At 47.1% G+C, this 11955-nt stretch overlaps 1 protein-coding gene across 1 annotated transcript; it reads left to right on the top strand.

Moving 5' to 3' along the window:
* Positions 1 to 4578: 4578 nt before the first annotated feature.
* Positions 4579 to 11196, top strand: Il1b (interleukin 1 beta). Its single transcript, XM_006991187.4, has 7 exons — positions 4579 to 4684; positions 5380 to 5441; positions 5992 to 6040; positions 7597 to 7798; positions 8347 to 8511; positions 9558 to 9688; positions 10590 to 11196. Exons 2-7 carry the CDS (start codon positions 5395 to 5397, stop codon positions 10797 to 10799), a joined length of 804 nt encoding a protein of 267 aa, XP_006991249.3. The 5' UTR covers positions 4579 to 4684; positions 5380 to 5394; the 3' UTR covers positions 10800 to 11196.
* Positions 11197 to 11955: the final 759 nt, after the last annotated feature.

Below are 11955 nucleotides of genomic sequence, written 5' to 3'. Positions count from 1 at the left end.
CACCCTTAATGAGTTGGGCCCTCCCCCATAAATCAGCAATTAATAAAATGCCCTACAGACTTGCCTACAGCCAGATCTTATGGAGGCATTTTCTCAACTGAGGCTCCCTCCTCTCCAACGACTCTAGCTTGTATCAAGTTGACATAAAATCAGCCAGTACAGAAAAGGTGAGAGGAAAAAGCAGACTCCTAAGAACTGTGCTAAAACACCAACTCCCAGAAGGAGACAAGGTCTGGGGAAAGGAGTGGGGATAGAAATGGCTGTGTTCTGTTCTGACCAAGAGGATAGACAAGGAAGCACCCAGTGTAGACCCCACACACCAATGGGAGTGGGAACTCATGCCTGTAATCTCAGTCCTTGGGAGACAGATGCAGGAGGATTGCCATGACCTTGAGGCCAGACTAGGCTGCAGAGTGAATTCATTCACATTTATCACAGCAGTAGAAAAGTAACTAAGACAGGTGTCAAGGCACTTGCTGCTTTGAAGAAATGCCTGTCTCCATCTTGGAGGCTTGAGATGCCAGGGTGGAGGAAACCTTACAGCTGAAAGGGGCTGAATAAGCCAAAAACTGGAGAATTCCCCAATAGCTAGAATACCCGCCACCATCCTGACTTTGCCAACTTCCTCCTTTGCTTTGTTCATTTCCTTGGTCTACACTGTCATCACCACCGTCATTACTATACCACACACTTCCCCCCAACACAACGATTCCTATAATGAGTTATTTTCTACTCACTGAGGACCAGAAGGATGAGTGGCCTGAGAGACAGGGTTTGATACACATATTATGCAACTTGCCTGCTCTATTCCACAAGGGGCAGAGGCTTGGAGTCCAAGCCATGGGGCCAGGATGAGGTATGACAGAATAACAGGGTACCAGAGGCATTGCCCCATGGCTCCAAAATTTCCCTGTAGAAGAAAAAGAACCTTCAACCTCACTATTGCACTGGCCAAATCATCGCTCATCTCCTCATCTCTGTCTCTCCATCTGTTAGTCACGTTTACATGACCATTTGTCTTTATCCGTATGGTCCCACCGGATCCTACCAATTGTTGGGGTTCCTCTCTGCTGTCAGGCTGGGGGTGGGGTGGGAATGTTATAACTAGAAGATGGTGAGGAAGATGCTGCAGCTGGACTGAGCTCAAGGTTCCTGACAAACCACCCAGGGAGAAGGGGCTGGGAGCTGATGCTCAGGCCCCTCATAAACCCCTGTCCAGTCCCTGGCTTTCACCCTCCCCTGCTCCGCCCATCTCATAGTGGCAGACCAGAAGTGTCTCTAACACTCTCTGTCAGGAGAGCCCAGAAAATCATCTGACCCTCCAGCCCTGCACAAAGGCCCTGAGGAAGGTAACAGTCCCCCCAAGCAGGCTTGGGTACCAGTGGTTAATTTGAAAAATAGATCCTGTGAAGGCAGAAGAGACAAATGTACCAACTGGCCCAGACAGGACTTCTGAACTGTCTACAGGACAAGACAATAAATCTTTTTGAAAATTATTTCCAGGAAAGGTTTTTTCTCTGTAGACCAGGTTGGCTTCGAACTTACAGAGATCGGCCTGCCTCTGCCTCCTGAGTGCTGGGATTAAAAGCATGTGCCTCATCAGGGCAGCGCAATAGAGCCAACTATGTTAGCAGAGCTGTGGGTGAGCCAGCCCCAAAGTTGTGAGCATGGGAGAACTGCCCCCATTATTCATCAATCTTGTGGCTGTATGGGCAGGGGAGAGTTGCCCTCCTCCTCCTCTTCCCCCCACTTCCTGCCACCCATCAATGCCTGAGGCAGGTAGGAGAGCTAGCCCTGTGGTCATAAGAATAGGAGAGCTTTCTCTGACCCCCGCCAGCTGCAAAACTCGGGAGAGCAGGCCCTGCAATTTGCCTGGACACCACAATGGAGCCAACCCTATTGGTGGAGGTGTGGGTGAGCCAGCCCTGAAGTTGTAATCATGGGAGAGCTGTCCCCACTACTCATCTGTCATGCAGTGGGGGTATGTAGGAGTATGTCCCCCCTTTACTGCCTGCAACAGATGAGAGAGCTGACCCCCCCCCTTACCAGCTGCAGCACTCGGGAAAGGAAATCGAGCCCTGCCCCTCATCTGGGCAGCACAGCAGAGCTGTGAGGGTCGGAAGTGAAGGAGAGCTGGCCCCATTACTCATCTGACCTGTAGCAGCATGGGTGGAGGAAAAATGCTCTCCTCCCCATCCCCCACCCATCAACACCTGAGACAGGTGGAGGAGCTGGCCCTGGGCTCATAAGAATGGGAGGGCTATCTCTGCATCTCACCAGTTGTGACACTCTAAAGTGGGCTCTGTACCTCACCTGGGCAACACAATAGGCCCTGATGGTGTCAGGGTGGGAGAGCCGCCCCTGAGGGTGTGAAAGCAGGAGAACTGGCCCCGCCCCTCACTCATTGCTACAAGAGGTGAATTAGCCTGGGCAATGCTGGACAGCTCAGCCTGGTGGTGAGGACAGGGGAGAAGTGGTAGGCGGTCCAACCCTGCAACTGCCCAGGCCCAGAACCAGGGTTATGACTTGGCCTGCCCCAACATCCACCCCATCTATGATCTGCTGGAGCATGTGAAGGGTCCTGACCCACAGACCCAAAGCTGTAGGATTTCCACAACACAGGGCAACAACAGGATATCCAAGAAGAGTCCTAGAGGGCCCAGCATGGATGGTGTAAAGCTATATGGACAAAGAGTCTACTGTGTGACTCACTGTGTCACACTGCAGCTGCCATGACGAGATTTCAATTTTTCTCCCCTTTTTTTCCCTTAAATTTTATTTTTTAGTGGGGGTGGGGTGTAGGGGCAGAGGACAGATGTGAAGGGATGGAGAAATGAATGCGATCAAGAAACGTGATGTAAAGACACATAGAATAAATAAAAAGAAAGTTTAAAAAATAATAGCATGTGCCACCATTACCCGGCAACAGCAGGCTCCTTGTTTGTTTGTTTTGGTTTTGGTTTTCTGGTTTTTTGAGACAAGGTTTCTCTGCAGGATCAGAGAATGAGTTAAGTCTCCACTGAGGACTCTAATGACGACTGTACCCAAGCTGTGCCCAAAGGGCTGTGTGCACCATTCATATGACCTGGTTGCTCATTCAATCCGAGAAAGAAGAGCGGCCCTGGGCAGACACTCTGCTGCTCTCTGAGTTAACAGGGTAGTAACGCTTGGTGTTACCAAGAGATTTGAACTCCCCAGGATCTTACAGAAACAAGAATTTGCCTGTAGGGTTTTTTGTTTGTTTGTTTGTTTGTTTGTTTGTTTACTCTTTGGGGGCCCACCACCTAACTCCCAAATAAATACACAAGAGTTATTCTTATTTACGAATTCCTGGCCTTTAATTGGCTTGCTTCTAGCCAGATTTTCTAACTTAAAGTATCCCATCTCTCTTTTCTACATTTTGTCTCTGAGCTTTTTACCTTTCTTTACTCTATATATCTTTCTTTCCTTCTTGCTCCATGGCTGGCTGGGTGGCTGGGTGGCTGGGTGGCTGGGTGGCTGGGTGGCTGGCCCCTGGAGTCCTCCTCTCCTTCTCTTCTCGCTCCTCCCTCTTCACTCTTTACTGGAGACTAGGTTTCTCCTTCATTTATTCTCTCTGCCTGACAGCCCCACCTATCCCTCTCTCTTGCCTTGCTATTGGCCATTCAGCTCTTCCTTAGACCAATCAGGTGTTTTAGACAGGCACAGTAACACAGCTTCACAGACTTAAACAAATGCAACATAAAAGGATGCAACACATCCTTGTATCATGAAATAAATATTCCACAGCATAAACAAACGTAATATATCTTAAATGATATTCCACAACATTTACCAAAACTTTTTTTAGGCAAACGGTATCTCTACATACTCCAAGACGAACTGTGATCACGAACATCATATGCCTCATTCACCACCTTTACATGCTGAAACTTAATTCAGGCTCATTTTGCTGACCACCATTTGTAGCAGTGATACATTTTCAACATGAGACAGGCTAGGGCACCAAGCTCCTTGGCATTATTGGATTGTATAAACTTGCCTCCAGGGTTCCCCTACCCTATCACAAGCCTACACAGATGCCTACATACTGTGTGTATCCTGCCCCATGCAGGGAAGGGCAAGTGTCTCTGCAGACGTCCCTGTCAACACAATTGATAAGGAGCTCCAGCAGTCGAGCATAGTACTCTCAAGCCAGACCAGGACTATTGGTGGAGCATCACACACGGTTATCAGACTCCAACTGGGAAGCTTCCTCAGCTTAAACACAAGGAGACGAGAGAGGTGATACAGTAGCCGGTGTGCATCTCCATGTCCTCCTTTGTTGCAGATGTCCTAACCCAGGAAAACCCAGTGTTTTAATATTGACACCATCTGCACAACTGTTCAGAGAAAAATAATGCCTGTTTCCCCAGTGACACACTTGCAAATGTGTCACGGTTTGCCACTCCTTGTGTTTCCAGGGATTAGAAATTATTTCTTCGTTGTAACAACAGCCTCGGAGTTCCCATCAATCTCCTCCCCCTCCCTGCACCTTTAAGTTGGTTGTGAAATCAGTTAACCCGCGGGAAAATTTCTCAGCTCTTCACTTCTGCTTTTGAAGACTATAAAAGAGTGAAGGAGAACCGGTGGACAGCAAACCTTGTAGGGTCTCAAGGCTGAACAGGCTGATCGGGAATTCTCTCCAGCCAGGCTTCCTGTGCAAGTAAGATTTACCTCTCACAACTAAGTCCTCAGAGAGTCTCTCTCTCTCTCTCTCTCTCTCTCTCTCTCTCTCTCTCTCTCTCTCTCTCTCTCTCTCTCTCTCTCTCCCTCTCAACCTCTCTCTCTCTCTCTCAATCTCTCTCTCTCTCTCAATCTCAATCTCTCTCTCTCTCTCCCCCCATCCCTTCCTCCCTCTCTCTATGTTGTTGGTTTGTTTGGTTTTTTTTTTTAAACATAGCTGTAAAGCTATGGCTTGTGAAATACTCTGGAAATGAATGCAGTTTTTATAGCAACTGACAACTAGGAGTTAACTGTCTCCTTGAAAAGTTTTTCTGTTTGGGGTTTAGTTCAACTCTTGCTTTCTTCTAGGCCAGTGCTTCTCAACCTTCCTAATGCTGTGACCCTTTAATACAGTTCCTTGTGTTGTGGTGATCTCCAACCACAAAATCACTTTCATTGCTACTGTTAGGAATCGTAATGCAAATATCTGTGCTTTCCAATGGTCTTAGGCGACTCCTGTGAAAGGCTGAGAACTGCTGTTCTAAATCCACACAACAGCTCCTCAATTCATTTGCTCATTCCTCAGAGATGAGCTTTTCCATGCCCGCCCTGAACTAGAGCTGAGAGAAACATAAATGAAGGTAGCCTCAGGGAACGAACCCTGTGCATGCCCACTCACTTGCTCTCTTCACACAGGTGTCTGAAACAGCCATGGCAACTGTTCCTGAACTCAACAGTGAAATGACAGCTTTCCACAGGTCAGTGGGGACCTGGAGAGGGGCCATGTGTTCAGGTCTCTGCTTTCGGGAATGGAGGGCTATCTATGCTCAGAGGCGAGACTGTCCCCCAGTCACCTCCTTCGGTGGTTATCAGAATTCAAGTCAACCTGGATTAAAGGCTGATTTGTCTTTGTTTACCAAGTCCAGCCTTGAGACCAAGGTGTTGTCCACTATAGGGAGTCCTACAGATGCAGCTTCCACATGGACAGTACAGGAGACCCATTTGCAAAGTCTGGCTTGGAAGCAAGGGAAGAGAGCTCAGATTTTAGTTAACTCTGCTAGTCCAGAATTTAGGTGTCAGAATTCAACAGAGAGCACCAAGAGTACCCTCCTACCTGGCCCAGAATCTACTTCTAGACTCTTGCTTGTATAACACTATGGTTGTATAACACTATGGAACTTGCCAGAAGTCTTCAGGAAGCTTTGAGTGTCATTCTATACATAGGTTTAACAGTGAAGATTTGTGTTCATATTATTGCACTGTATTGATAAGGAGACAAAACTTAACCAACACCTGTTTTCATTACAGTGATGACAATGACATGTTCTTTGAGGTTGACGGGCCCCAAAAGATGAAGGTGAGCCTTGGGTGTTAGCTCTCAACCTATGGAGGGGCTCTGGAATGGGAAAAGCTCCAAACAGGGTGAGGGAAACTGGACTGCCTTGCTCCAAGGATATTTTTTGATGGTATTATTTTGCCTCTTTCAGTGGAACAGACACAGACAACCCACACACTGACCTAGCTTCCACACAGCTCCCACTACACCATAGCCACTCACTAAGACTTGCTGGTGGTGATCATGGTGTTTTATGCTAGGAAGGCAGTAGTCAAGTCTTCAACACACATTTAGTCCTCCTTTCAGACGGATGAAGCCACTCTGATCACTCAGGTCAAACTCTGTAAGCGGTAAGCCAGAGAAGGTGACCTTTACAATCAGCATATCTTCCTTCTCTACTATAGAATAGGTTCTTATGCTCCCAGGGAAGAGATTAAGACAATAAGAAGTGGTCGATATAAACGAAGAGATTAATTGGGATTTTTTAAAAATAAAATGTGATCTTAGACAAGTCACTGTGCTCTTTTGGCCCTCATCTCATCCACACAAGGCCTGAGTCAGAAAATCTCTGAGATGTTGGCATTCTGCAACAACCTTCGATTCAGAAATGTTTTCAGTGCTGGCCAAGTCCATCCTAGCACATGGGCATTTTCCAGACTCACTGCCATGGAAGCCATGTTGACGTCCCAGCTGTCCCTTTCCCTTCCCACAATGATAACTCTAATGGGGCATGGCATCTGCCCAGCCAGATCACTGCCTGGGGCAGGAGGCAACCGCTTTTCTCAGGCCTTTCTTTTTTTTCAGGTTCACGACAGCCTCCCCCAGCTGCAAAATCCAGTCCTCAGTCTTAAATGAGTATCTTTTAAAGACCATTATAACTGGTTGACTTAGCCATAGGTGGAGCCCCTGACCTTCTCAGCCAGGCTGTGGCCCCCCACTCCCTGCTCCAGAGCCTGGCTCTCACTGGGAGCCTCTGCTCTGGACAGGAACTTCTCTCCCAATCACTTTTTTCTTTATATCATTGAAAGTATCCATCACTGTCCTTCAAGCTTCAAAACTATTACCATGCCTGGAGACAACTGTGGTTAGGCCTTAGTGTACGTTTCTCTGAAGAATAGGAAGGTGATAACACATGTCACAGGCAGTAACTCTGCTTACAGTGTCTGCCAAATGCCTTTGAGGAAAGGGGTGTGTGGGAAACAACTGAGAGCTTGTTGAGTGATCTCAGGTGAACAGAAGACAGCATGAACATGCTATCATGAGAAATTAAATGCACAGTGTTAGAGCAATGATGACACTAAGGATGAAATGTTTAAGTAGGTACAATTACATGGTGAGGTGAGGTCTGTACGAGAGAGATAAAGTAGAAATGAGGTTTAATATAGAGAATGCCAGGAAGTGTGGGTCTGGTGGCCATGTCCCTCTGGGTAAACCATTTAAGTCCTCTGGCTTCCAGAGACACAGGGATTGTGGTTAAGAGCGTGGTTATCTCCCAGGGCCCCTGGAGTTCTCTGGGGTTAATGTAGGAGTTCCCCGGTCTAATGACCTAACTTGCTCTCTGCCTGGTTTCTCCACAGTGCTGCTTCCAAGCCATTGACCTGAGCTGTCCAGATGAGAGCATCCAGCTTGAGATCTCCCAGCAGCATTTCAACAAGAGCTTCAGGCAGGTGGTGTCACTCGTCGTGGCTGTGGAGAAGCTGTGGAACATACCTGTCCCTTGCCCATGGACCTTCGAGGATGAAGACCTGAGAACCTTCTTTTCCTTAATCTTTGAAGAAGGTACTTGATGAGAACTGAGGGCAGATAGTGGACCTTTGCTCTCTGGTCCTTCTCTGTCTACCTCTCAGCAGTCAACTTCCCTCCTCAAGCAGAAGACCCTTAATGGTAGACATTTCAATCATTAGAAGAAATAAGGAGGCTTCCAAAATGAATTAGTGAGCTCTCGAGCTGATTAACTTAAAAGAAGATTTTAATGATGCTCACATTTGCAGATCGACCATCCATTCTCCAAGCACTTCGGCTTACACTAGAGCTTGAAGTCTTCCGATGTTCCTGATGAGTTAGCCTTATTACTAGCAACATTTTCTGTAAGTGCCTCTCCTGCTGGTCCATAGTGAATGGTCCTACCACTGAAGGCTGTCTCGTGGTGCCAGAGCCAATGCTCTTGTTCACCCCACTTCCAATGTACTTACACCCCATAAAAATTAGGATAGAACCGTGACTCTGAATGCTTAGATGTCACTCAGTAAACCAAATTCTGCTGCTTCACTTCCCAGGGCTTGCTCTTCTAATTGATATCTAAACGACATCTGTTCTTGGCCTTTCAGAGCCCATCTTCTGTGACTCCTGGGATGAAAATCTGCTCGTGGCTGATGTTCCCATTCGACAGCTGCACTGCCGGCTCCGAGATGAACAACAGAAATGCCTTGTGCTGTCTGACCCGTGCGAGCTGAAAGCTCTCCACCTCAATGGACAGAACATAAACCAACAAGGTAACTAGGCGCAACTTGATTTCCCTTCCTGGCCTTCTGGGGCCTTACTGGAGCTCTGTGTTTCAACATGGAACACGACAGCAAATACATAAACATATTGCACATGTATAGCCATCTTCCCGTCCAGTCACATAGGGTTATAGGGATAGCACACTGCCAATGCTCCATTAGCGTGGAGTCATTTCATGGGCATGCCATAACTGCCTGTGGGTTCTTTTCCCCCCATTTTGAGGCTGAAATGTGGTTAGTAGAGAACCGATATGTCCATTCCTGTTCCCAATCCTGTCCCTTGTCCTCACATCCTTCCCACCCAAAACCACATGGTTCCTTGTAGGGAGACTTCCTGACCAGCAGGAACTTACATCTCTCTTTGATAATAACAAGTGTTTCGGGGGTGGTGAGGGCATCTTTAGATGTAGGGATGGACCTGGCACCTTGCCACTGTGCCCAAGAGGGCAACAGCTGACAGCAGCATGTGCTTCTTCTCCTTGGCTTCTGATCTTAGAAGCCTTGGAAGGAGCTGCCTATTCTTGTCCAGATGAAGAGAATCTTACTTCTTTATAACTAAGTCATGGCAGTGGCCAGGGACCTCCAATTGAGATGGCTGTGACTAGGATCAAAAGGGGTGTCCCTTTTTTGTAGCCACTCTTCCCAGCTCAGCCAATTGTTCCCACTTACTGTTCTATATTCCTCAAAACGTGCTGGCCCCTGAATCCTTCTAGGAGCCAGAAAGGCTTTAAAAGTTAAAAAAACTTTACCTGTTTCATTAGTGACCAAATTGTACTTCCCATGTTAATGGGCACACGGCCTGCCAGTGACATAAGAGCTTTAGTCTTTGGGGCTTAAAAATTAGTCCGCTTTCATTCTTCATCACGGCTGCTAAGAGGTTCAGAGGGAATCCTGGATCAGCCCCCTGACCTTGCTACTGGCTGTGAGAAGCTCCTTCTGGGCTCCCATAGAGGACTATATGGGCTTTGCCTGTCGTCTGGTGCTTGAGTCCTCCCAACCGGCTGTATCCTTGACCCCGCTTCCTCTTCCTCCTCCAGTGGTATTCTCCATGAGCTTTGTGCAGGGAGAAACAAGTAACAACAAGATACCTGTGGCCTTGGGCCTTAAGGGAAAGAACCTGTACCTGTCCTGTGTGATGAAAGGTGACACGCCCACCCTGCAGCTGGAGGTGAGTGAAGCCAGAGACACCATCCCCTTGTTCTCTTGGTTTTTTCAAAACAGGGCTTCTCTGTGTAGCTTTGGTGCCTGCCCTGGATCTCGCTCTGTAGCCCAGGCTGGCCTTGAACTCACAGAGATCCGCCTGCCTCTGCCTCCCGAGTGCTGGGATTAAAGGTGTGCGCCACCACTGCCCAGCCCCTTGTTCTCTTAAGACTCTCAACCATTCCCTACTTCCCAGACAGCCCCCTGCCCCTCCCTCCAGAAAATGTTGGAGGTCTTCTTGACAAGTTACATAAATATAGAATAAAATTAGCAGCACTTTTAATGCTTGGAAACCTCACACGCTCTGTGGGAGAAATCAAGCCATTTGGCTGTTCTTGCCATGTCCTGCCACTGTTATGACCCCCAGCATAGCATGCAGTGTTGAGGCTGAAAGGGTTGCACATGGCTACAGTTTTTCCCTCATTTGGTGGAGGGCAGTTTGGAGAGCTACTCATTTAAAGGGATCCATCATCAATCTTCAGTCCATTCCCACCACTTGCAGCATGCTTACCATAAAACTTCATTCCCAAGCCGATGCCATTCTATCCAAGGCTTTCGGGGGTGGGGGGGGGGAGATGTGACAAAAATCCCTAGAAACTAGGTATTCTTGGAAGCTTTAATATAATTTTCACTTTTGAAAATATTTCCACCCACATGCTCCTCCCCTTGGGCTTAGGATTCAGAAAAAAAAGGGGGGGCTCCTCCAATGATTAGATAGAAAGATGGGGACCAGCAGTAAAGAATGTGGCCCCTAGTCCCACAGCTTGTTCAACAATCTCCCCTCCAGCAGCCCCGAGAACAGGTCTACTGTGGTAGCTTTATCCTTCCTGTCTCGCACACGCACAATTCTTCTTTCTGTTTTTCTGCAGAGTGTGGATCCCAAACAATACCCAAAGAAGAAGATGGAAAAGCGGTTTATCTTCAACAAGATAGAAATCAAAACCAAGGTGGAGTTTGAGTCTGCGCAGTTCCCCAACTGGTACATCAGCACCTCTCAAGCCGAACATAAGCCTGTCTTCCTGGGAAGCAACAGTGGCCAGGATATAATTGACTTCACCATGGAATCCTTTGCTTCCTAAGAGGTCCATGTGTGTTGAATGATGCCTCAACCCCAAGTGCTGACATGAGAAGAATAGGCTGGACTATTTCTAACGCCTGACCCAGGACATGCTAAGGAACTCCCTTGTTGCCAACGAGTGGACAGCTCTGTTTCCAGGGGAATCGTTAGTCCCCTGCCGAGCCAGGTCTCTCTCTCCTCTCCTGTGTTTTCAGAGCCACCTTGACAGAAACCATGGCACATTTTGTTCAAAGAAAGCCTGTCTTTTCTCCTGGCCTCTGATGGGCAACCACTTATTTATTTATGTATTTATTGATTGGTTGATCTATTTAACTTAATTCAAGGGGGACATGAGGCATGCCTACAAAAAAAATCTAGTTTTCAATGTTTATAGAATAAATTGAATTTGGATCCAGTGCGTGACCTGAACTGAGTTCTTTCATTGAAGCTGAGAATAAATAGGCTCATATTATGTAGATGAGAATATTTATGAATGAAGCCTTAGCACAATGTTTTAATGAGTATGAAATAAATTTCACTAAAACAAAGAACTTTCAGCCTGATTATTAACTTCTCTTGGAGTTTACACAGAAAGAGAAAAATCAATTAGTCCATGAGAATTCTCACTGGAGGTCAAGAAGCCTATTCCTCACAGCTAAGGGCAAGAAAGTACCTTAGACACATCTTTGGCCACAAATAGAAACCTTCTCACCTTCTCAACTTCTTTCTTTCTCTCTTTCCTTCCTTCTTCCTTCCTTCCTTCCCCCTTCTTTTCTCCTTTCCTTTCTTTCTTCTCTTTCTTTCTAAAGGCTGTTCAGGGGCTGGGGAGAAGGCCCAAGCAGTAAAGCGTTTTACCACACAAGCATGAGCTTCTTTTCATAGCCAGGAAGGAGCTACATGGTCTGGCAGGAGAGGTGACAAGTCAAGGAGGGTGGCATTGGCGTCATATCTAAAGAAACAAGGGCAAGTTAGAAAAAGGAGAAAAGGGCACAGGCGGTACAGGGACCCAAGTGAACGAAGGCATTGGGATGTGGGAATGGATGATGCACAAATAAAATCAAAGTCAAAACACAAAACAAATTACAGAAAAAAAAAATTGTACTTCATCCCAGGGAAAATGAATGTCCTGAACATTCAAAGAGCTCCTTCAGAACATTGGAGGAAGAATATAATGAAGA

The sequence above is a fragment of the Peromyscus maniculatus genome, chromosome 4 (genome assembly GCF_049852395.1).
Source record: "Peromyscus maniculatus bairdii isolate BWxNUB_F1_BW_parent chromosome 4, HU_Pman_BW_mat_3.1, whole genome shotgun sequence".
Taxonomy (NCBI): domain Eukaryota; kingdom Metazoa; phylum Chordata; class Mammalia; order Rodentia; family Cricetidae; genus Peromyscus; species Peromyscus maniculatus.
This window is presented reverse-complemented; position numbering and strand designations above follow the sequence as displayed.